This window comes from Salarias fasciatus, chromosome 10 (genome assembly GCF_902148845.1).
Source record: "Salarias fasciatus chromosome 10, fSalaFa1.1, whole genome shotgun sequence".
Classification (NCBI taxonomy): domain Eukaryota; kingdom Metazoa; phylum Chordata; class Actinopteri; order Blenniiformes; family Blenniidae; genus Salarias; species Salarias fasciatus.
The window spans coordinates 22,901,536-22,927,797 of record NC_043754.1 but is presented as its reverse complement, the minus strand read 5'-3'; the positions used below and the strand labels follow the sequence as shown (position 1 = coordinate 22,927,797).

General features: G+C 43.0%; 2 protein-coding genes across 2 annotated transcripts; both read right to left on the bottom strand.

Moving 5' to 3' along the window:
* Positions 1-192: 192 nt before the first annotated feature.
* On the bottom strand, positions 193-6,469 carry LOC115395797 (microtubule-associated protein 11-like). Its single transcript, XM_030101449.1, has 13 exons — positions 6,277-6,469; positions 5,173-5,492; positions 5,002-5,097; positions 4,798-4,927; positions 4,632-4,718; positions 3,963-4,083; positions 3,733-3,880; positions 3,200-3,282; positions 2,903-3,054; positions 2,282-2,418; positions 2,084-2,162; positions 819-933; positions 193-737 (listed from the first exon to the last, which is right to left on the bottom strand). The coding sequence occupies exons 1-13, from the start codon at positions 6,467-6,469 to the stop codon at positions 581-583; spliced, it is 1,818 nt and encodes a 605-aa protein (XP_029957309.1). The 3' UTR covers positions 193-580.
* Positions 6,470-22,306: 15,837 nt separating this feature from the next.
* On the bottom strand, positions 22,307-23,248 carry LOC115394983 (odorant receptor 131-2-like). Its single transcript, XM_030100325.1, has one exon. It carries the CDS (start codon positions 23,246-23,248, stop codon positions 22,307-22,309), a length of 942 nt encoding a protein of 313 aa, XP_029956185.1.
* Positions 23,249-26,262: the final 3,014 nt, after the last annotated feature.

The following is a 26,262-nucleotide window of genomic DNA, read 5'->3' as shown; positions in this document are numbered from 1 at the left end:
GTTACCATGGTAACCAGGAAGGGCTGAATATATTTGTACCTGACCAAGGGGCTTGAAACCTTTGTGTGTGTGTGGGTGTGTGTGTGTGTGTGTGTGTGTGTGTGTGTGTGTGTGTGTGTGTGTGTGTGTGTGCATGCACACATACTGGACTTTGCTCAGAGAGAGTGGGTTTAATTGTTCTTTATTTAACAACAGTGTTTATGAAGCACTGTAATACTGAGGTTCACTCCCAAAAAAAGCCTTGGATACATAACACAGCATGTTTGACCTTTGAACCTTGCATCAGACTGTGTTCACAGACAGTGGACTGCTCTTGAAACACTGTGACACTGAGAAAAGGTGGAGGTGAAAGTCGCGTTACTGAAATCAGGACAATATTGATCGCTCCTCCCACCGTTGTAACACTGTTCCTATGGTAACGCCACTGTAAATACCTTGAGAGCTACAGCTGATCTTTACAGCTGTGGGAGGAACTTTTCCAGTGACTTGACTATAAGTTAGAGAATTATAAATATATTTACAGTTTCTCTCCAACTGAAGGTCAGAGTTCATGTTTTGGTGTCCCGCCTCCTTGTGTCTCCTAGCTGACAGGATCTATCACCAGGACCTTACACTCCCTCTTGGCGATCTTGTCGAGCGACAGCAGGGATTTGTCCTGCGGCGGGAGGTAAAGCGGCCGTCCGACCGGTGACCCGACGGGAGGGGTGATGGCGCGGCGCTCCATGGCGCTGCCCGTCCTGACAGACAGATACAGACGTGGGGTCAAAAGCTGTGGTCAAGCGTAAATCTCCCCTGGCCTCCGGACGTGCGGGGCTCACCTCATGATGTGCGAGCGCGACGGCTGCTGGTGGGAGAACGACTGCGAGCGCCCCAGACTGGCCTGGTGGCGGTCCAGCAGGTCTCGAACCGCCGGGCTGGATGGGCTGTTTTTCCCTGTCAGGTGAGGACAAGATGAAGTCTGGACATCTCCGCCAGCTCTTCCAGGCCGCCGCTGAATTCTTTTTACACTTGTAACAAATCTACTGCCAAACTACCAACAAAAGCCCTCAGCAGTGTGATTGATTGCCTAAGCCAGAATCAAATTACTTACACATCAACCAAACTACCAACCACTATGAGTAATGACTCAAGTTCAAACCAATCAAAATACTTTCCTCAGAATCACACTACCACCCAAACTACTTATTCCTCAACCAACCAAACTACAAAACTACCATCCAACAAAACTTCTAGTTTACCCAGAACTGAACTTCAACCAAACTACAAAACTACCAACGAGCGAAACTACTTTCCCCAGAATCTAAATACCACCGCAAAAATTACTTACAACTCAACCAACACAAACTGCCATAACCCCAACCAAAAAAAACATGGAACCAACCAAGCTACTGCTAAGCTACTTATACCTCATTCAAACTACAAAACTACCAACCAAACTACCATAACCCTAATCAATATGAATAATGATTAAATTCTTAACTCCTAACCAAGTAAACCCTTTCCCCAGAATCAAACTATCAACAGCAAAAACGAAACAGCAAACTAAACAAAATCAACAAACTACCAGACAATTGAGCCAATTGCCAGCTAACAAAAGTAAGAATTAAACAATCATCAACTAAAATACCAACCGTACCACCAAATATTTGACTAAACTACAAATCCATCAACCAAACATAAAAAAAAAAAAAATGAACCAACTACTTACCAGACAGCCAACTTACCAACTAACAAAATGACCAAAAGAACCAAACTAGTGAGCAACCAACCAAAGCGCCGAAATGACCAATCACACTTCACCGTGTGGTCGTCATGTTCCAGAAACTCACTGGCGCTGAAAAACCCAGAGACGTGTATAACCTGATAAAAAATGACCAATTTACTTTACAATGTGACCAAATGTCTCACATTCTTCACTTGATCTGAGCAACTTTTGAATAAATGTTTCAGTCTGACAATGTCTCAACTTTTTTGTAGGTAACTTTGAGGGTCATGCTTTCTATGGTTGACAACTTTTCTACAGTCATGTGTTTGATGAAAATTTGTTGTTTTTGTGTTTTTAAAGTTTCATTTGCGTCTTTACGTGAGAGAGGCCGAGCGTCCGGCGGAGGGTTGGAAACGGAGGCCGTGAACTGGAGCTTCAGCTTCATGTGTTGACTCAGCTGGAAATGAGAGGAAGAGGAGAAAAAAAAATGAGGAGATGGTGAGGAAAAGAAGACCGAAAGCTGAAAGCAGGAAGAACCAAACGGTGAGGACGCAAGGAGGATATGATGGAACGCACCTCGTACAGTCCTGGTTTGAGGATCTGGAACGCCACACTGAAGGACAACGTGCTGCCTTTGCGACAGTGACCGAGGTTACTGAGAGGAGTGTGACAAACCACCGCAGCGAGCGCTGCATCCTCACCCTGACCACGGCCTGAAAACAGTTTCAGACGTTAGACCCAGACCCACCCTGCAAGAGTACAAAGATCCCAAACCAGTCTGAGCACAAGCAATGGTCCGAAATCAGTTCAAATCAGCTTCAAACTGGTCTAAACATGTTTGGGACTGGTCCGACATCAAGCTAAAACCCATGAAAAACTGGGCTCAGGCTGAAATGAAAGCAGTCTGAACTCCTCCTCAGTCAATGGTTAGAAATCGTGATCATAAGGTCATAGAGTCCTGATGTCAACTGGATCCAAAACCGGTCAGAACCCATCTCAAACAAAGTCCGAAAACCAAGTTGCTTAAACTAGTCAAAGTCAAAAACCAAATCTAAACCAGAACATCTATTTTCCAGTCAGAGTTAAAAGAGATCCAAACACCAACCCACGTCCAACCTGCTCCAAAAACTGAGTTGAGGAACTGTTTGGCTCCAACTGGCCTCTGTGAAGGAACCTTCAGAGCTCAGCCACACTGACCCTCAGGAGTCCAGACGAGACGCACAGCCAGGAAGTCCTGCAGGTTGTTGAGGAGAACGTATTTGACCTTGAAGTTCTCCTTCACTCTGACCGTGCTCGGACAGCTGGCCGTCATGACGAACCGCGGCCGGTCCAGCCGGATGCTGGGCAGCCTGGAGGAAGAGGGGTGGGGGGTAATTTCAGGTTTCTGTAACATGAGCGTTGTTCTAAATGAATGGCTCCTCCAGGAATTCAGGAACCATCAAACTGGACCTTGGTTCATTTGTTGGTTCTTCATCAGTGTCACTGAGTCTTTACCTGTAGTGTGTGTAGATACAGTTGGTGAACGGCATCTTGGGAGTTGACCACTGCAGAACAGCGACCAGGGGAACCTCCAGACCCTAGAAACACATCACACACACACACACACACAAACAGTGAGATGCATACCTACTCTTACACATCCCTCACAAAACCTCAGCCACCAAACACACACACACACACACACACACACACACACACACGCTCAGTCTTGTATTTCTATCCTTGTGGGGACCGTCCATTGACTCCCATTCATGTCTAGCCCCTAACCCTGACCCTTACCCTAACCCTAACCCACACCACAATAAAGCCTAACCCTAAAGAAATGTTTTTGCACTTTTACTTTTTTCAGTAACAACAACATGGTCAAGAAAACACTGTTTCTCCTACTTAGGACCAGAAAAAGGTCCCCACAAGGCACGTCGTTCCACGTTTTGCTATCCTTGTGGGGACATTTGGCCCCAACAAGGATAGAAATACGAGAACACACACACACACACACACACACACACACACACACACACACACACCTCGTTTGAGTCGTCCTGTGGGATGTCGTTCAGGTGCAGCTGGAACAGGAAGTCGTGCTCCTCCAGAGCACTGAGCATGCTGGGAAGGCGCCCAGCCGTACTGTCCACCCGGCAGAAGGACGCCATGCCCACCTCGCCGGACTGGTGGCTGTGAAACGTGAGAACGAACGCGGTGAGCTTGACGCCGGGTCAAGCCCTGAGCATCACCAAGAGGAGTGTTCACTTCGTACCACACGTTGTCCACCAGCAGCACCGAGCCGTCCGGCATCATGGGAAGGTACGACGCGTTCAGGTTGGGTAGAATCCGAACATCCCGAACGCTAAGCTCCTCCTGCGACGACTCGTTCAGCACTGATAAGAGACATAATGATTCTCACCAAGCTACTCAAGCTTCCTCATTGTTTCCATCATTCCATCAACATTTCAATGTTTAAATCATGAACATAAAGTACCGAGGCCACCAGCTGGCCACCACACAGTCGGTCCTGTAATACCACCTGGTACCAGCAGGTGGTGCAAGTATGAGAATATAAATTGTGCATTACTGTTGAATGGGTGAAGCTGAAGAAAATCAGTATTTAATCTGTTTAACTGCAAAATATATCCATTCTGTAAACAACATGCATTTAATTTAAAGAAGTATCTTGTAGACTTGTGTTGTAATTTCAATGTGTGCAGAGTTTTCTTAGAGAGGGATAAATAAATTGACACCCGTTTGAAACTCTGCAGCTTGATTACCAAAAACATCTGCGGGGCCGCTACACCAAGAAGGAATGAAAACGTGGCCATCTTTGAAGTCCCATATCTCTGCCATACGCCCAGAAACTAAAAAGATGGATGAGTTTTTCCCTTCTTGCTCTCTGGACGGTTCTTCACTACGAGTCAATGTGTTGCGGTACCTTTGAGCACGGCCAGGTGCCTCCCGGACACCGTCATCAGCTTACAGCGGAGCGCTGGAGGCGGCAGGACAGTCAGCGTGGTGCTGACTGTGGAAGAGAAGCTTCGTTACAACACAGAGTCACTCCCGTCTGAAGCTTTGTGTTGGAAAGTGTGTGTGTTGCTCACCCTGAGCCTTGAAGGTGTTCAGGTCGTGTCTGAAGGTGTGTGTGGGCTCTCTCTGCTGCAGGACACTCAGGTAGCCCAGCTCCTGGACCTCCACCTTCTCCGCCTCCTTCTTCCACACAGTGACCATCACCTGAGTGCACAAAGAGACACACTCCAGAGACACACACTCCAGAGACACACACCGCGCATGCCCACAGGTCTCACCTTCACTTTGAGGGTGCTGACGGGCAGCTTGTCCAGAGACACCGTCAGGGGGAAGATCACCTCGTCCGTCAGGACCACCGGCTCGTCCAGAGGAGACTGACGGGGCACAAAGACACACAGCAGGTCAGAGCGGGACGACGTGACTTCCCACTGCTTCAAGCGTGTGTGTACCTGAACGGGAGCCCTGCGGAACTCCCTGGACGCCGTCCCCGAGGAGTTGTGTATGAGCAGCGGCTTGCAGTCCCTGAAGGTTCGGCAGCGGGAGTCCACCCTGCTGCCTAGCGCGGCGATGGCCGCCTCCGCCACCGCGATGTAGTCCTCCTCGCCGTCCTCGTTGGCCTCGTCCCCGCTGCTCTGGTAGTCGTGGTGCTGGTGGTGGCCGCCGCGGTGCCGGCTGCTCTCGCCAGGACTCACGCTGGCCACGGCGCACAGCGAGCCGGCCAGCTCCCTCCAGGCCCGGCTGCTGGCAGACTCCGTCCCAAAACCATCAGCTGAGGAGGCACAGAAGCACTAAATACGCCGAAAAACATCCTTCTGCCCAGAGGCAAACTGTCTTTACTATAACGTCTATAAGTCCTTTCATTTGCATTCACTCATTTCAACAGACGTCTGAGTCCATGAAGTATCACATGGCTCCAATAAAGCGATTATTTATAACCTCCATCCAGATTGATTTCAAAGTAGTACATTCCAGGGTCTGAAATGCTCTGAAGTGTGAGAAAAATGAAATACTTTATTATTCTTCAGTAATCTTTGTGTATTTCAGCCTCGTCCTTATTGCTCTGGAGACTTTGTTACTCTGTTCTGGTAAACTCTGTATTTTTTTTTTTTTGTTTGTTTGTTTTTTACATAGATAGATAGACAGATTGATTGATGGTATATCTCTAAATGTATTGATTTGGATACAAGAGGATCAATAGATGAAAATTTGTATTTGTACACACACGTTTGTCTCAGGGTTTCTTTTTCTTAATATATACATCTACATGTTATTCCATGTGTAATTCCTCACTTTCAGTTGACCCCTCTCACGTTGTGTGTGTGTGCGTGTGTGTGTGTGTGTGTGTGTGTGTGTGTGTGTGTGTGTGCGCGCGCGCGTGTGTAAAAGATGGAAACAGGGTTCCTCTTTTCTCCCCCCCATCCGTCCACAGCTGGTCGTCCTCTCTGCTCCTCCTCCCCGGTTCTCCCCGGTCCTCCTCCCCGGTCCTCCTCCCCGGTCCTCTCTGCTCCTCCTCCCCGGTTCTCCCCGGTCCTCCTCCCCGCGGCGCTCCTTACCGGGGCCGGCCTCCGTCGGCGTCGCTCCGGCGTCCCTGCACCGCAGCACCAGGAGGAAGCGGACCGTCTCCCCGAGGTAGAGGTGACTCCTGCGGGGCAGCGTGCGGTACCGAGCCGGGTCCGACAGGTCGGTGATGGGCACCGCCGGAAAATACATGAAATACTCACACTGAGACTCCATCATCTGCACCATGGCGACGGAGGAGAGGCTCTGTGTGTGTGTATGTGTGCGTGTGTATACACAATGAAACAGGAGCTTTCTCTTTCCACCGTCACAATAACGGCAAAGGCGGAATCACTGCGCCCCTGCTGGCCTGAACCTGTTACTGCAGCTTCAGCGCCCTCACCATTAGTGGCACTTTAGTCACAGTTATACCTAATAACCGTTTCATTTTTTTTAATATAAAACTGCTTTCTTGATACTTTTCACTATTACTGATAATATATCCCTGCTTTTTAAACATGAATGGTCTTTCATACCTACTTTTTTATGTGCAGTATCTTTGTAGTCCTTTTTAATATTACTGGTAGTTTATTCATGCTTTCCCACCATTGCTGGCACTTTATAGAAACTTTTTTTTAACTTTTAAATATGCAATAAGCAGTGTTGGGAAAGTTGATTTTTAAAAGGTAATTATGTGTGGCTTCTTGGACAAGGTTAGTTACTGAGTTACAATACTTTAAAAGTAACTGATTACCAGGCAAATTAACTGTTACCTAAAAAAAGAAGTATTACTGAAAAAAATGGGTTTAAATTTATAAAAGAATTTGGATCCCCTCTGAATGGAACTTTAACAAACATGTTCAATGATCTATTATAAAACTGAACATGAACAGGGCTCTATGGCTGTATCTCTATCTGCTCTAATGACCAGGGCTCTATGGCTCTATCAGTGTCATGTCACGTGACCCACTTTTTGCCAGTATGGTTCCTTCTCATTCTACAATGATGTCATTTAGAACTTTCCGGACTATGAAGTTGCAACAAAGTATCAATTGGACCTAGTTATGCAAATGAGTAAAGCAACATTGTTTTTTTTTTTTTTTTACAAAACACAATAAAGTGCATCATATTTAATTAAATATTATCATTGTGTCACATTATACATTTTCATTTCAAATATCATGAATTCTTAACATGTATAACACAGCTCGCCATTCAATTCAATTCCGCTTTATTGATATAGTGCCAAATCCAACACAGTCTCACACTTTACATAAAAACCCAACTGTTTCACAAGAGTAAGCATAAGCAGCTGTGGAAAGGAAATACTCCATTACAAAAGCAAGAAACCTAAATAAGTGGACACTTGACAAAATAAATTACAAACAGGAAGCACTACCTTATTCTATATTATTCAGATGTGTGTAAATATGAGACAAGACACCAATCAAATGTCATTTGTAACTGTACATAGCAATTCTGCATCTGTTGACATAGATGTATGGATTAAAGTATTTTAAAATCTTTCAGTAAACACCCTTAAAACTCAAATGGAAACAGCTAAAGTTTTAAACTTTGCAAAGGCTTTCATACTGATAAAAAAAAAAAAAAACACCTGACAAAATAAAGCCCCTCTTGCATTAACAATGCCAAACATTTGAATAACATGAGCACAATGCAATAACTCTTGAGTGAGTTCTACATAAATAACAGAATAGCTAACTTGGTAACTCAGCATAGTAAAAAAAAAAAAGCATTAGCAATTTTCATGAAAATCATTTTTTTCTGTAAATAACCATAAAAATGAAAATAATGAATAAAAAAATAATAGTTGAATTCAAGGAAACAACAGAACTGCAAAGAAAGCATTGTATTTTGTCACTCGTGAAACATCCTGTAATGCAACAGCAGCACAATAAACACACTGTATCCCTACAAGGCTCTCTTTGTTGTTCTGTTGCCTGAGAAATATTTGCTGGCAAAGTCCATTTTTCTGAGAAGATCACTTTCAGTGACCATCAGACAGCTGATTCAGTCTGTTTTGGCCCATTATGGATCTCACTTTAATTTGCATAAGTCCAAGTTTTGAGACTGAGTCCCCCCTCCCCACTGGCAAACAGTGAAGTTAAATAGAGTCTCAGTGTGATGTCAACAGCTGGAAACACTGACTGTAGTTTGAATAGTTTGAATCCTCTTACAAGATTCAGCAGTGACCCTGTTGAAGTGTTCTAGTTCATAAATTCTCTGGATTGTCCAATTTCATCCACTAAATCCTCTCCTTTTTCCTGAAGGACTCAAACTTTTATCATTGCAAGAAATGGTAAAACATGTTGGTGTGTGGCTCAAGTCCATCGCTCAGACTCACTCAGTGCGCTGGTCACCATCAGCCTCACCGTTACCTTTACCGGAGCTGGATGCTGAGAGCTCTGTTTGATTGGACAGAGGTTACTCATCACTGACCAATCAGAGGGCCTCTCCACATGGTGGTGGTGGTGGGAGCGGTGGCGCTGGGCCCTCGCCCTGCAGTTTGGTGTTTAGTGCAGGAATCAATACAGTGAAATCTTCGGGAAGCTCGAAATTCAAGATTCAAGTTTCATTATTTGTCATATACATGTTTAACACAGGGTTGACAGTGCAATGAAATAATTAGGATCATAGAACCGTTGACTTGCTGAGAGTAAGTACTAATAACAGGATAGTGCAAAATTACAAGAGAAATAAAGTAAACAATATAATAGCATATAGCACATAAAACAGGTTATTGCACAGGTAATAAATAGCATTGACAATGATGTAGCATTATACATTCAGATCAGGGGTCCCAGCCCAGGGGGGCGAACCATTTCTCCATGGGCCCTTGTGGCCGTTACATCCCCATTAAATCATAATCGCTGGCCTTAAAACAAGTTAATAGGATGAAGATTGGAAATGAATGGATAAAACATACAATAAAAATATGGGCAGATGTTAAAAAAATGATTAAGGATACAGGGTCCATCTCTCGCCCTTCACCCTCAATATAGGATTATGGCTTTAAAAGCTGGGTGGTGAAAGGCCTCACTATTTTGAATCAGTTATTTGAAGAAACGCATTTAAAGTCCTTTCCACAACTTCAGGAACAATTTAATCTACCATCAAGTGACTTTTATAGATACCTTCAAATGAGAAGTTACATAACAAATTATAAAGACAAAGACCGACTTATCAAAATCCCAAATAATATAGGACAATATTTTATCACAGTTTCAGAAAAAGAGTGTCCATGGTCCAAACATGTCTCTAATCTCTATAAAAATCTTCTATCAGATAGTCCTCTGAATACTTACAACATAAAAGAAAAATGGGAATTAGAAACTAATAGTATAATAGAAGACGAATTGTGGGATAAACTCTGTAATGAGAGTCATAGAGGTGTCACTGGTCAGCAAAGGAAAGAATCTGACTGGAAACTTAAAATCTGATATTTTCATACCCCCATGGTCAATTCTAATTTTGTTAAAAACCCCTCAGCATCTATGTGCTGGAGACAATGTGGTAAAATAGGTGATCATACACATATATTTTGGGACTGCCCAAAGATACATGAGTGTTAGAAAACAATTAAACAAGAAATGGAAAACATCTTAAAGAGAGAAGTCCCCTCAAACACTCTGTTTTACTTGCTAGGGGTCATACCGGTCGACCTTTTCAGTGCTGACCAGAGATATATACTGTGAATATTACTACTGGTTGCAAAGAAAATTGTAACTTTGAATTGGAAGAATGTTAAACCACCAACTGTAAGCGAATGGAAGCAAAAGCTGAAGCAGGTCTGCATAATAGAACAAGTGACGGCATCACTACAAATGAAAACGGACATTTTCAACCAGATATTGCACTCAGTCATGGAATATTTGATGATATAAATTGTACAGGTTATTAACATAACTTACCAGAAATTAAAATGAGTCTTGACACAAGCCAAATATGTCTTTTTTTATTTATTATTAATAGAGCACGTATGTAAGTGGGTATAAATGTATACAGGCTGTGCATTATTCTGCGATGTGAAAATATATAGTTTCTTTTTTCTTTCCTTTTGACCACCTGTCTCCGACAACATATTTTGTTCATTCGTATATAAAAAAAAAACAAAAACTAAATAAAAAGTAAAAAAATTTAAAAAATCACAATCGCTGAAAAAACAAAATGTCGCAGATCAGCCCCTCTGACACAACCGCAGCAAGCAGGTGCATGTGGTCAGAACGATTCAAATAAGGTTTCAGCACCATGGACAGCACCATGGATTTTGCCAGTCATGATGTCATACCTAATTAAAAGCCTAATGCAGGCTTTAAGATATAGGTATCAAACTAGAGATAAAAATCAAATGACATCCGGCGATGTCAGATTCAATACAGCTGAGTTCTATAATTGTCCGTTGGTCTGCTTGGGCGTTCCTGGGTCGCCACTGCCTCCCCCAGCGATCCTTCTCAAAATCTCCCCGGCGGGAAGTTTTGTTTGCACCCCTGCTGGGCTTCCTGGTCACGCACACAGCTGCTGCGCCGACCATGGTCGCAATCCCCCTCTTCCTCCCACATCTCTCACACCCGTCCGGTGGAGGATTTGCAAAAACAGGTATGAAAAACAATAAACCGAAATAAATCAAATGAAATAAAATAAAACACCCCACAAAAAAGTTCTCCCAAGCGTGCAGTTGCACAACGTTTTGACCAGGTACGATCTTCCTCAGGCACAAAGCACACAAAATTAAAATAAATGAGTGATCAATTGCTTCCCAGCACAAATCGGCTTCTCACAAACAGCTTCTTTCTCATTAGAGAACGGAGCAGAAAATACAGGCTACACCTCCGGCAAAAGTAAACAACAGACAACATGGGTGCGCACGTACCCGTGCATGACAGGCAGACAGACAAGGGGAGAAGGGAATTTTTTTCCCCATTTTTATTTTTTAAACAATTTCATCATCATGAATGCAAGTGTTATATCCTTCCTTACCGTTTTCTTCAGCACCCCCCCCCCCCTCAGGATGGGTCCCCACGCAGCAGTGGGCCCAGGACAGCCGCCTGCTCCGCATTGACAATAAGGTAGTTCCATACATTATACATTTAGATGGAACAGTAAACATATAATGCCGGATGGTTTGGTGCAGTCTTGTAGAGAATCCGGTTTATTGGGAGTATTGTTGGAGTTTAGTAGTCTGACAGCTTCGGGGGTAGTAATGGTCTTTAAGTTTTTTAGGCCGTGCTGGTAGGCTCCTGTATCGTCTGCCAAAGGGTAGCAGACGGAAAAGTCCCTGTGCTGGGTGAGTATGGTCCTCGGTGATGCTGTGTGCCTTACGCAGACCCCTGCTGTGGTAAATGTCCTGGATGGAGAGGGAGACTGCAGCCAGTGATGTCCTCTGCCGCTCGCACCACCCTCTGTAGTTCTTTTCAGCTCTGAGCAGTGCAGTTCCCAAACCACACTGTGATGCAGCCTGTCAGCAGGCTCTCGATGGTGCACCTGTAGAAGTTTGTGAGGATGCTGGTGTTCAGACCAAACTTCCTCAACTTCCTCAGAAAGTAGAGTCTCTGTCGGGCTTTCTTTGCCACAGTGTCTGCATGTAGTGTCCAAGACAGGTCCTCACTGATATGAACGCCAAGGAATTTGAAGCTGTTGACCTGCTCAACTTCTGCGTTGTTGATGTAGATGGGGGGATGCTGGTCTGCTCACTGTCTCCTGAAGTCCACAATCATCTCCTTAGTTTTGTTGACGTTCAGGGACAGGTTATTTTCCTGACACCAGGTAGTTAGAGATTTCACCTCATCTCAAGCTCGAGCACACCCTGCAGCCCTGTAGGTCTGTTACCTGTTACCTGTAGCTCTTCTTCTGGTGCCTACGTGAGTGGCAGCTGCTCCAGCAGCTCTGTGCATTCTCGCATTTTTCTTCCAACTTCTCAGTTTCTCCGAAACACATAATTTCATTATACCCTATGGATATGGATACTTCTACACTGAGACTCATTTATTTGAGCAACTTTTTACACGCTCTGAGAGCAAAGTCCTGCACCAGCGTGGTTCCATATTTACCTGACGACATAATGAAGCCATACTGAGGCTGCAGAATCTGTGTATCATTCGCTCAATTGATACTCAATTAACAATCATAAAACAAAATATATAGAAAAATAAGTCATTTTTCCTTTTTTTGTTTTTAAAATAAAAACAAATAAATGAAAATTGGTTTGTTTATCAATATCCCGTTTGTTAAGACAGATCAAATACAGGAAATTTGAAACACGGCCACAGAGCAGACTTTAATGTGATTTTTCAATTTCTTCAATCTCCGTGACCCGGAAGTTCTATCGTCTGTGTTTTGGTTTCTGTCGGCGGGAAAGTGGGCGGGTCACGTCAACCTGTGGGTCAGTTTAAGGCCAGCACACACTGCAGAATCCCGATCTTCTCCTCCCGGCCGAAGCTGACAAGGTCCGACTGTCGGGAGTTCGGGTCCGATCTTCGTGTAGTGTGCGGTGTGTTCAGAGAGATTTTTTCCAGTCGGAGCCTCTCGGGAGGCGTCGGAAGGGGAGATCATCGATAATGAACATGTTTAATATTTCTGATCGCAAATCCTGTGGTGTGGTGCTCTGAGAGGCGCTGATCAGCTCGGAGCAGACCTGTCCACACCCTCGAAATAAAGCTTCCTGATTGGCTGGTGCTGCTGCTTAAAAAAAATCCCCTCTCAGCTGTCAGAGATGGAGACGTATGTGAAATATATTCTCGACATGACAGTGAAAGAGAAAAGTCAGAACTCCTAAATTTAGCAGTGCAGAAAGTGAGAGGTTAATCCTCAATAACTGGATCGCTCCTGGATAAACTGTATTTCCTCCATTCAGACCCAAACTCCGATCTGATTCATTTATCTGCATCGCCAGTCCTGCAATAATTCAAAAGTAATAATTCATCTCCATTATTAACCATCACGGAAGAATGAGGAAAAAAATACATGGAAAAAAAAAAAAAAAACTTCCTGACTCCGTGCCTTCAGAGCACAGAGCGACGCATAATGAAACTTACCAAAGCTCAATGAGATTTTATTCTGGTGTAAACTATCCAATCTGGGGACAAAGCGAATGATTTAAGATATTTGGTGATTCAAAAAGGTACCACAGACTGCTACTAATAACTTTATTCTACTTTATTCCCTCTTCAGTAGCCTACTAGAACATTTACATTTTCTGACAAATGGGGGGGGGGGGGGGGGGGGGGGGGGGGGGGGGGTTGAATATAGTGAATATAGTGAATATATTTCACATATGTCTCCATCTCTGACAGCTGAGAGGGGATTTTTTTTAAGCAGCAGCACCAGCCAATCAGGAGGCTTTATTTCGAGGGTGTGGACAGGTCAGGTCGGAGCTGATCAGCGCCTCTCAGAGCTCCACACACCACAGGATTTGCGATCAGAAATATTAAACATGTTCATTATCGATGATCTCCCCTTCCGACGCCTCCTGAGAGGCTCCGACTGGAAAAAAATCTCTCTGAACACACCGCACACTACACGAAGATCGGACCCGAACTCATTAGCATACTCCCGACAGTCGGACTTCGGTCGGGAGGAGAAGATCGGGGCAAAATTCGGCCTGATCGTCCTGTAGTGTGTTCTGGACTTAAACTAACCCACAGGTTGACGTGACCCGCCCACTTTCCCGCCGACAGAAACTAAAACACAGACGATAGAACTTCCGGGTCACGGAGATCGAAGAAATTGAAAAATCACATTAAAGCCTGCTCTGTGGCCGTATTTCAACTTTCCTTTATTTGATCTGTCTTAACAAACGGGATATTGAAAAACAAACCAATTTTCATTTATTTGTTTTTATTTTAAAAATGAAAAAAGGAAAAACGACTCATTTTTCAATAATTAGTTTTTTGATTCTTAATTGAATATCAATTGAACGAATGATACACGGATTATTCCAGTGTTTCAACTTTCCTTTATTTGATCTGTCTTAACAAACGGGATATTGAAAAACAAACCAATTTTCATTTATTTTTTTTTATTTTAAAAACCAAAAAAAAAAAAAAAAGGAAAAATGACTCATTTTTCAATATTTTGTTTTTTGATTCTTAATTGAATATCAATAGAAGGAATGATACACGGATTCTGCAGAGCCGGTGCTATGCTAAACTGCTATTCTAACTGGCTGACAAAGAACATAAGACTAGAGCTGGGATTTCTGGCTCTTGGAAGGGAGCCGGCTCATGAGGAGCCGTTGGTTTGAAAAAGCCATTTCAAAGACTGGCTCTTTGATGAACGTCACATGATCTCTATTAGAAGGACAGAGACGTCACCCTGATTCGTGCAGGAGTCAGAACATTATTTTGTGACTTCTGACAGTGTTCCTTTCGGGTGCTGAGTTTTTATATGTTGATGTAAAGCTGTTTTTTGAGCCAGATTTGAAAGAGATATTTTTGTAACAAATATTGCTTTGTACTTTACCTTGCACGTCGTCCCCACAAAAGTGCATCAAAATACTACAACATGTCATTTGATTGAGCATTTTATGGTGTGTGTGTTTTCCATTGCTAAAACCTCTGATAAAGCAGTCAGTATGGTGTTTTAAATTAACTGGTTTCCTTGTGAACTGGTGACCGACTTCCTTTAGCAGTTTCTACGGCTAATGCTACTGCTGCTCGTCACAAATCAGTCTCATAAAAGGTCCGACGCAGCTTTTTGTCTGGTTTTCATATCTGGCAGCAACAACGGACATGAAAGAAAGTCAGTCAAAAATTAAAAGAGAAACCAGGAAAACCAGGAAAACTGAAACTCTGAGATATCGCCAGTCGTTCACATGAAGACAGCAGTGAGAACTCGGACTCATAAGCCACACAGGAGACGCGTGAAGGAAATGTGGACAATTTGCACATAGGAACGGCTGTGAACCGGCTTTCGTTGTTCACTTAAAAGAGCTGTTCAAACGAACGACTCGTTCATTGAACATCCCACCACTAATCAGGACCTTCAGGAAGTACAGTTTATTGTGTTTTACTGAAACGTGACTAACAGCTAGCATTCCAGTTGCTAACGAGGAGCTACCAGACTTCAGCACAGTCAAGGTGGACAGAAACATGAGAGCCTGCAGTCCAGTGATCATTAACTGGCGGCCCGCCTAAATGTCCAAGCCTGTGACTGGATTCCAACGCACACACACACACACGCAAGCGGACACACAAACCCCCCTCGGGCCCACGATCACTGGACATACGCCCTCACCCCGATTGTCTGCAACTAGATACTTGCACCCCAGGACCCTTGACTGGACTACACTGCAAAAACTGCAAACATTTACAAATCTTACCAAGTCCATTAGTCTTGTTTTAGGTCAAAATGTCTCATTCCACTTGATTCAAGACACATTTAAGATAGAGAGACTTATTTATTGCTTTAAAATTCCTATATCAAGATCCCTTTTTAATTAGAATTTACTTGCTGCATGGACAGATAATTTCACTAGTTTTAAGAGTTTTCTTTAATTTAATTTAATGTTGATAGCTTGTATTTGGTGTATCTTATGTACAGATTTGATGTAAGCAAATGTCAAGGATGCTGTTGAATAGTTAAGTAGTATTATTCATATTATATATATTATTTAGTAATCTTCATATTATGTTATCTAGCATCCTTAATATTATGCATGTCAGTGTTTAGGTACAGTGTGTCTGTGTGAACAGGTGTGGAAAAAAAAAGACGTCATATGTGTGACAAAAAAACAGGTATTAGTCTGCCTGCATGCCTCTTTTTCTTTAAATAAAAAACAAGAGACACTTGGCACCCGTGCTTGATGTTAGAGAGTTAGTGAGTCCTGATAAATAAAGGGTGAGGAGGACCGGGAGGAGGTCAAGGAAAGGACACCATCAAAAAAACAAAAAAACAAAAAAAAAAAAAACAAGAATCAACAGCGTCACAGCTGTGCCGCACCTGGGAGTGCACATTTATTTACGACAGAGAGTCGCATTGTCAAAAGAAAAAACTGTGATGCAGCTGTGTTTCCAGAAACAGTATGAAAGGACAGAGATGAGAATGAGTTTTTGTGTCAGTCTCAGATGGTCAAGCTGGCTGCCGGGCTTGAGAAATAAAGGCCTCTGTTGCACTCTGACTCTGACTCCGTGTCTGTTTTTTCAAGGAGAACCAAGAGTTGCTATAGTTGAAGATTTCCTGCAAAATATGTGTGTGGGTTTTTTGCCTCGCAACTGGCCTATGACACTTTTTTGATAAAATCCAGGACAATGCATACAGCACCATTGACCTGCCTGCACTGGGAAAAGCAGACCACACTCTGGTCCATCTCAAACTTCACTACACGCCAAGAGTGAGGAGACTACCAACAACCACATGCTCATTCAGGAAGTGCTCTCCTTATTCGGAGCAGGTTCTGAAAGACTGCTTTGAAGCCACTGATTGGGAAGAACATGAAGGTGAAAGTTGACTGCACTACAGACTATATAAACCCCTGTATGGATGCTGATGTTCCAGTAAGATCTGCTTTGCTAACAACAAGCCCTGGATAATCAGCGACAGCAAAGGAATTCTGAACCACAAGAAGAAGGCATTCAAATATGGTGACATAAAGGAGCTCAGTTGGATACAGAAGGAAATCAGAGTCCAGCTCATGAAGGCAATAGAGCAGGACTGAAGGAACATAGAACAGAAGGTGTATAACAAAGACATGAAGGAGGTGTGGGAGGGAATGAAGACCATCACTGGCTGCAGCTCAAAGAGAGGTGCCCCTGTTGTGGGGGATGTGGGAAGGGCAAACCAGTTCAACCAGTTTTTTTTTAATACCGGTAGGTTTGATCAGTCCAACCCATTCACTCCACTCAACACAGCAGCCCCCACCCACATACTCCCACAAGCTGTCCCTAGCACAGAAGAGGACTTCCTCAAATGTTTGTTTTTTTCCAAGAGATATTGATGTTGCAGAGTCCACTAGCACTCTTTCACAAATCACCCTTCAGAAAATGGCTGGCTGTTTGTGGCGATTTTGTGAGAAAGCACAGCGCTGGACTTGGTTGCTGCGTGCTTGGATGTGTGACGCTTGGTTAAAAGAGGAATGCTGCTTTTCTAGCTTCCAATGTCCATGCCATTTCACCATCAGTTAGGTTTCAGTATGTCTTACAGAGGAATTCCATATAGTCCGTCTGCGGTCCGGTCCGGTCCAGTCTGCTCCGCTGCGCTACGCTCCGTATTCTCAAAACTCAGCGCACGCATTGCTCCTCTGCACCTCTGTTCTGCCCGGCCGGAGAAGCAGAGGAGCGCGTGCGCGAGGAGCACATTCAGGCCATTCAGAATAAAATGCATACATGGTCTTGAATATGTATTTTGTAGAAAACACAAAATTTATGGGCAATAGCCTACAAATAGGCATATATGCAGCTGTGTAAACATTCAGAAACGTTTGACTATAGCTTGATTACAGGCAAAACAGAAGTTTGTGAAATAAAACTTGAAAGTGTGTTTTAGTTTTTGTTTTTACCACTTTTAAAAGTGTATATTTTAATCAGCATTGTATATCTATTCGTGATGTAGCTGAAAATTAATGTGAGGACAAATAAAACATCTTTAAACAGTTTCAAGTTTTTAATAAAGACAAAATGATTTTATTTTGTGTAATGCCGGAGGTTGTTGGAGTTCTCGCTCCTGTTTGGTGCGATCTGAACTGTGGAAATTTATGCGTGTGGATCTGGGGCCTTACCTATAAAACTCTGCAGGAAAATCTGACAATAATCATGCGTGGGAATGCAATGCAAACTTCTATCCGCAAAAAAAAAAAAAAAAATCGGGAGCTAAAAACGGCAGCACAGCTGTACGCAGTTTCCAAGTAATGGATCCCAATCCTGCGCCAGAACAAGACGGTGGTCAATCCCACCCACAATTCTGCCCCAACTCCACCCCTTGGCACCATATATGGGTATGCAAATGAACCCATGAATGAAATTTGGGTATATTAGATAGGGATGTGCGAGTACCGATACCAAGTATCGGTATCGGGCTGATACTGGCCTTATTTCAAAGTATCGGGTACTCGTGAAGGCTACCGATGCCAGCCGCCGATACTCACGGCAAGAAAACCCCACACGTAGTAAGCCCTCCTCACCAGCAGTTGGCGGTACTGCAATCAAATGGGATGCAAGCTGCCAACAAACATGAAAGAGGAAGAAGCTCCACTCTGGGAGTCGCGCTGACAGGCACAGGGCTACACTGCAACTGGCTGACTTCTCCATGAGCATCACATCCAGAGCAGAGACAACAGGAATGAACCCAGAACGGCTGCTCGTCTCCCCAAAACTTTGCTGGTGTGGAAATTCTTTCATATAAGTGAAAACGAGCCGAGCTTTGCAAACTCCGCAATGCTAAAATTGCTAAAGGAGGTGCGCGATGTTCTTCATTTACCACTAGGAATTTGTTTAAACACCTCAGGGCGAAGCTTGTGGACGAGAGTCTGACGCTGTTGTGATGGAAAAAAAGAAAACTCCGGCAGCAACTCGACGGCAAACTCTGCAGAAGACCGAGAAACTCAAGAGCAGAGATCCGAGAGCAGCACAAATAACACGAGCAACTCTTCAATCTCAGGGGTTGTTCTTTTACTTTAGTTCATAAAAAAAGTCATTAAAATTAGTACATTTAAAAACCTTAGTTTATGTAAAGTGTAAAACTCAGAAAAAACTGTTTCATCTTGCACTTAATTTCATTTAAAACCGTTAAAATAAGTTTATTTTAGAAAGTGTATAACTTAGAGTTGTTTGTTTACGTCTTGTAATTCAGTTAATTTAAAAAAAAAAAAATAAAATTCAGAGAAATTGTTTTATCTTGCACTTAATTTCATTTAAATAAGTGTAAATTCAGAGTTGTTTGTTTTATTTTTCAGACTATTATTTTGGACTTAAACATAGTGGCTGGTCTGCCTTTTTATTAGAAATAAATTTCATTTTCAAAAATAATCTGTCATTGCATTATTTTAAATTTTATGTATATAAAGTATCGGTATGCAAGTATCGGTATCGGTGAGTAATGAAGATGAAGTACTCGTACTTGGTATCGGTCTGAAAAAAAGTGGTATCGCACATCCCTAATATTAGAGGGTGTAGCGCATAGCACTGTTACATGCACGATTGATAGTAAACGACGTAAGAAGCGACCCTTCAGCGAGACAGAAATCCAAACCCTTATTAGTCTTCTGTCCTTTTTGGAGAACACAGCAGTGGAGTGACAAACAAATGGAAAAACGTTGTGTGAGCAGGTGACCACAAACGTGAACGTGGTCAGCGCCATCGGGCCACTACAGCTGAAAAAAAAGTGGTCCGACTTGAAGGTGAGTTATAATTCATAGTGTCTCAACATTGCAGAAACACCTCAAAAAAAAAAAACAAACAAAAAAAAACATAAAAATGTAGTGTAAATTGGTTACACAACATGATTGTGCATCCATGCATTATCAAAATTGTTTTGCCTCTTGAGTCAACACGATTTTAATGTGCTGTAGCTCATAGGCTCATAACTCAAATGTGTCATAGTCACAGCATAATTCTATCAATTCAGAAGTGCCGATTACAGTCATTGCAAACAGCTTGGACTCTGTGAACCCGGGATGATTCGGGGATCGGACGTCAGATATGGCCATGGCAAAATAGCAAACATTTTTTGTGTGAATTTGCCATTTAATTGAGAACAATTTGAAGTGTGTATGGTGAGAAGAATTATAATGTCATTACAAGTGACAGTCGGTATTTGTAAGTGCAGAGACAAAGACATTGAAGGTGTTTTTATTACGTGATGTGTTTGATTGCTCCCTTTGAACTATTTATTTTGTGTTTATTTTAGAAGATGTAGAAGGTGAGGTAGAGATGAAAACATTCCAAAGCGCACTAAACGTGACTTTCTCAGAGTGTCTCCCCTCGTTTCCTTCTCCTTTTTCGTCTCCACGTAGTTTTTCTGAATTGTGCAGTCCATGTATGGCATCTATTTTGTTTGCGGTGAGGACCTGCAAAGTCCAACGCATTTGTTCCCTGCGGTAGATTTTTAAAAGTACCAGCTTTGGCGCAGAGTCGCCGCTGTGCAAAGTTTGGGGCTCATTTTGTGCGCAGCGAGCTTTATAGGTAAAGCTCCTGGTCGGACCGAAATAGAGAGAAAAATAGGCCTTGGCTCTATTTTTGGACTGACGGAGCGGAGTGGAGTGGACCCAGACGGGGCCGAATGTGGCAGAACGGACGCTGTGGAATCAGCTACAATCATTAAAATAGCAACGTATTTGCTGCAGGAGTTGGAGCGGAGCAGACCGGAGTGGACCGCAGATGGAAGATGTGGAATTTGGGAGTACGAGTGCTTCGTCTGGTAATCTCAACACAAACTGTCGTCTTTGAACACAACAACCTACTCTCCGCAAACAAAACACTCGGCTTGATCTCTGAGTTCAGTAAATCAATATTGAGCAGTTCATGTTTTGTTGAAAGCCCTGCATTGACCGTCAACCTTCCTTGTTTTCGCGGGAGACATTTTGGGGACTTCAGCCTTCTTGTGACCTGCTCACAACAATGTGAATCTGGGTGCAGGTGCTCTACAGACCGGCCGGGCGCCGGCGCCTTCTAGTGACATCACACTTTGTGATTGGCCGAACCGTTTGAAGGATGATGAACAAGTTTGTGTTTGGTACGAACAAAATACGGAAGTAGTTATCATGGGATTAGGTAACTTCTAAATAACAGCAATGCACATTCAGTCCATGCATGTGGTTCAAAGTAGAAAATACGTTTATCTTGTGATTTCTAATGGGGCCATAAAATGCTCGAGTCTGATCTAAAAGCTGGGTGCTCTGTGGCTCTGTCAGTCAGTCCCATGACAAACTTTACACCAATACGGTTCCTTCTTTCTGGACAAAAACTTGTTCCTCTGCTGGACTCCAGAGAAATTACTATTTTACACTACATTTCTTGCTAATTGCACCTTTAGTAATTATTTATGACTGAGAAATTGTTGATACTTTTTGATTATGACTGTTATTGCACATTTATATTTACATTCCTCTGTTTTCTCTCTCTCTCTCTCTCACGCACACACACACACACATACACACACACACACACACACACACACACACACACACACACACACACACACACAAATAAACACACACACACACTTAGTGGAAGTCTTGAGGGGATAGTCAGTGAGCGGCAGACACAGTTATATAATATGGACTTTTCAAGTGATATTTTATTATCTCCAAATTTTCACTTTTCTTCCTCCTTACATTTGAAGGTAAACATCAATACTTTCTCGAGAAAATGAAAACAGATTCTTACTTCACTTTAGAACAGAAATACTTTATTCATCCCAGAGGCAACCTTCTTGTAATATTGCTCCAAACAAAATCAACAAGCATAATAAACAGTTAAAATCTCAATAGAACAGAACATAAAAATGAGTTTTGTATGAATAAATATTTGAAGGACTTTTAAGTCTGAGTCTATACACATGATGTTAAGTGATTGGAAATTTGTAAGTGATTCACTTGAGCCTGTAATCGTACTCATAAAGCACAATTTATAAAATATGAGTTGTACTTCACTACTTCAAAAAATATGGAGGGTAGAAGTAATAGATTTAACATTTTTTATTTTAAATAAATGTATACTTCTTTTCTGGTTTTTGTACTTATGAGAACTTAAATGGAGTCTGTTATTTCACAGTCTGGCATGTGGTGGTTCTGTATGGGGGTTAATGCTCTCACCTCACAGTGAGAAAGTCCAGGTTCAAATAAAGAGGATCTCTGTGAGCGTGTGAGCCCCCGACAGAGCTCTTCCACCCCTCCCAACTCCTTGCTCAGTGTCCTGCTGTCCAGCAGAGGGCATTGGAATCTCAACATCCTCAGCTTCATCCATCAGGATGACTCCGAGGCTGACCTCAGCATCAGTGGTGAACCTGCAGGATGGCTGCTGCACGCAGCTATAAGTGGGCATCTTGAGGTGGAACTGAACTGAGCTGCACACATCTGTATGTAGCTACAGGAAATCATGTTATCTACATATGTCTGCATGTAGCGAGACGTCTGCCCTACGGTGCCACCCGGGTGGAGACGGAGGAGGAGAACTGACAGAGGAGGTGGTGGAGGAGGACGGGTCTGATGGTCTGATCTCCGAGGCCGTAGATGAGGGAACTCAAACACCTGGGTAACATGACCGCACACACATAAAAGAGGACACTGATGCGCACCAGGGTGATCCTGTCGATGATCTGAGAGATGACCCCGAGCAGAGGCATGAACACGGTGGAGGACAGGCTCAGGCCCAGCTGGACCAGGTGCAGCAGCAGAGTTTTATGAGCTTTACGGGCTGACACTTTGTCTGTGGAAGCTGATCTGGCTGCAACCAAAACACCAATGTAGGAGAAAGAGATGGACACTCCAGCAGAGATGAACACAGTCAACTTATAAACCTGATCGAACGTTGCAGCAACAGGGCCCAGCAACATGTTTTCTGCAGAACACATGCGCTTCATCTGCAGAGAGTTCAGGCCCTCAAAACGATTCTCCCTCAGCAAACTGACATAAGAGAGCACATTCACTGAACCGATGGCCCAGATCACACAGATGGCTCCTCTGGTTTTACCCATGGTCACGATGGTGGCATGCCGCAGAGGGTAGCACACCGCCACGTACCTGTCAAAAGACATGACCACCAACGTAACAGGAGAGATTCTTAGAACCACGTTGCTGAGTGTGGTTATAGCCCCGCACACGGGATAGGTGAGCCTGAGCCTTAAGGCAGCCAGGATGTAGAGTATCTGACTGATAGCCAGCTGCACTGTGTCGGCAAACAACAGGTTATAGAGGAGCACATAACGACACGTGTCCCTGAACACAGCTTTACTCCTCAGAGAGAACAACATGGTGCAGTTCACCAAGAGAAAGACACAGCAGGGCACTGTGGTGACGGAGCAGAGCATCACCCTCTCCAACAAGCTCCGGTCAGCTGAGAGCACCGACACGTTAGACATCTCTCAACAGCTCTGAATGAACCAAGAACAAAACCCAGAGGAGCTCATGTGATACGTCCTCATCCGATCAGAAGAAGAACACATACACAGGTCATGTTCAATGTGTGTGAAGACATTGGAAAAAAGAAAAACATAACAAAATATCAACACTGTGAAAACATCAGAAATGATGACAAAAAGAAAAAAAACCGTGAAAACATCAAAACCGTGAAAACATCAGAAAAGTTCAAATATCAGATGAATCAAAAACATTGATGAAAATATAAATTTGAAAAGCTGAAATTTTAAAACATCAGAAACAATAAAACTGTTAAAACATCACAACCTGAAAACATGAGAAGCATTACAAACACTGAAAGCATCAAAATCTGTGAAAAAAAACATCTGAAAGCAGAGAAACAAACATGAGAATTCATCCAGAATGAACTTTGCTGAAAAGTGTAACAACCTGTTGAAGTCTGTGGTAACGTGCAGACTGGAAGTCTTCCTCCTCTGCAGCCTTCAGATGCTTTGCTTCTGAATATGAACCTTCTTCTTGCATCACATGTCAGATCAGGAAGTCATGTGATTACTGGATGATGTCATCTCAGAAAGCCTCATCCAGTCATCATGTTAACCCTATTGAAGGACAAACAGGCCTGTCACGCAAAAAGGGCAGCCCTCATGCCTCCAAATAATCCCACATCTAAACAACAAATATTCAGAAGAAAGGACAACCAAGCAATTTATACACGGTTATAAAAACAGAAATAATTGCAAAACACATAAAAAAAAGAAAACAAAAGTAACTGAAAGCAATGAGACAACAAGAAATACTAATGAACTCAACAATCTAACAAAAGAAACATGAAGAAAAAGAAATTAAAGCCACAAGCGGCGTCAAAAAGGCCCTCACCCGCTGCTTACTTGACCCACCTCGTCAAAAAGTGTTTCAGATTTGGTTTGGATTGGAATCATTCTGTAGGAATGGCAGCCATTTATCATGCTCCAAAAAGGGCAAAATTTGACATCAAATTTGCGGCGTTGCCACACGGAAACCGTGAATTGAAGATTTATGATTGGATAACTTTTAATTGTCTAGTTGTGTACATGGTGTCCACCAAATTTCCGCTCATTTGGAGAAGTGCGCGATCAGAACGAATATTTTGTACGACGTCATGGAAAATGGTCAAAATGGGAAATTTTTCACTTGGTCCCTTTAGAATAACATGGGGAACTTCAGCCATCCCCATGGCAACACCGTTGGTATTACAATATAGTTACCATTTGCTTTTTTGATGGGCACCATATGAAGAATTTATCCCCCAAATTTCATTCATTTCTGGCAAACTCATAATTTTACTTCCCATGCGCGCTCGACTTGTCATCGTTGTGTGTTTTGAGAGTGTGAAAGGCCTGAGGTCGAGTGCTGTGCGCTCAACAAGTCGTTGTCTGTGTTGCAGAAACAATAGGCCCTTTGCCCTTGGCAGGCCAGGGGCTCGGGCCTAATTAAAGCCGCAAGCGGTGTCAAAAGGCCCTCGCCCGCTGCTTACCTGACCCACCACGTTGTCATTGAAGTTTTTGACCTGCATGTGTTTCAGAATTCATGTGTGAAATTTGGCGCATTTCCATGGTGACAGGTGCATTTATTCTAATGGGAGATTTTTGACTTGGGCCAATTAGAATAACATGGGGAACTTCAGCCAACGCCACGGCAACACTGTTGAAATTACAACATGGTTCCCATTTGCTTTTTTGAGCATTGACGCAATGCATTATGGGTTTTTCAGGTGGCGCTGTAGAGCCAATTTTTAAATCCCAAAATTAAAACACATATTAAAAAAAAATTTTCACCGGAACTGAATTTTGTTCAGAAGCTGGTGAGTTTTCGAGCATGTTTAGGGGGTCAAATTCCAGTTTAAAGAGCAGAAGAAGAAGAAGAAGAAGAAGAAGAAGAAGAAGAAAGAAAGAAAGAAAGAATATTAAAGCCGCAAGCGGCGTCAAAAGGCCCTCGCCCGCTGCTTACCTGACCCGCCTCGTCAAAAAGTGTTTAAGATTTGGTTTGGATTAGAGTCATTATGTAGGAATGGCAGCCATTTATCATCCACCAAAAAGGGCAAAATTTGACATCAAATTTGCGGCGTTGCCACGTGGAATCCGTGAACTGAAGATTTATGATTTGGATAACTTTTAATTGTCTACTTGTGTAGATCGTGTCCACCAAATTTCCGCTCATTTGGAGAAGTGCGCGATCAAAACGAACATTTTGTACGACGTACTGCAAAATGCTGACTCAGCATTTTTGAAAATTCAATCCCAGATAGCTGCTTTCCTGCTTCTCTGAGGGCGGGGTAATAGTAATATTTTTTGTTTGTCCCGAAAAGGCACATGTGTATACCGAATTTTGTGGCTGTACGACAAGGTTTATTGCGGACCCTCTCCCATTTTTCACCGGAACTGAATTTTGTGCAAAGTTTGGTGAGTTTTCGAGCATGTTCAGGGGGTCAAATTCCAGTTTAAAGAGCAGAAGAAAAAGAAGAAGAAGAAGAATTAAAGCCGCGAGCGGCGTCAAAAGGCCCTCGCCCGCCGCTTACCTGACCCGCCCCGTTTCTTTCTTTCATTGATGTTTGTCAAATTTGGCACATTTCCATGGCAACAAGCAAAATTGATTTGATGGGAGATTTTTCACTTGGGCCCATTCGAATAACATGGGGAACTTCAGCCATCGCCACGGCAACACCGTTGATAATACAATATGGTTACCATTTGCTTTTTTGATCGGGACGACATGAAGGAATTATCACCCAAATTCTATTCATTTCTGATAAACTAAGAATTTTACTCCCCATACAGATATTATTTTGATTCTGTAGGGGGCGCTGTAAAACTGATTTTCAAAGTTTCACTGTCAATGTGTCCAGGAAGGAAGGATTAATCATTGTTTAAAATTTGGTTTAGATTGGAGTCATTCTGTAGAAATGGCAACCATTTATCACACTGAAAAAATGGCAAAATTTGACATCAACTTTGCGGCG

What these genes read in the sequence shown, in the direction of transcription:
- LOC115394983 (XM_030100325.1), bottom strand. Translation starts at nt 23,248, where the DNA reads ATGTCTAACGTGTCGGTGCTCTCAGCTGACCGGAGCTTGTTGGAGAGG.
- LOC115395797 (XM_030101449.1), bottom strand. Translation starts at nt 6,469, where the DNA reads ATGGTGCAGATGATGGAGTCTCAGTGTGAGTATTTCATGTATTTTCCG. An exon ending in GCCGACGGAGGCCGGCCCCG is followed by an intron (nt 5,493 to 6,276) that starts GTAAGGAGCGCC and finishes GTGCCTCCTCAG; the next exon opens with CTGATGGTTTTGGGACGGAG. An exon ending in TCAGCACCCTCAAAGTGAAG is followed by an intron (nt 4,928 to 5,001) that starts GTGAGACCTGTG and finishes TTGTGCACTCAG; the next exon opens with GTGATGGTCACTGTGTGGAA.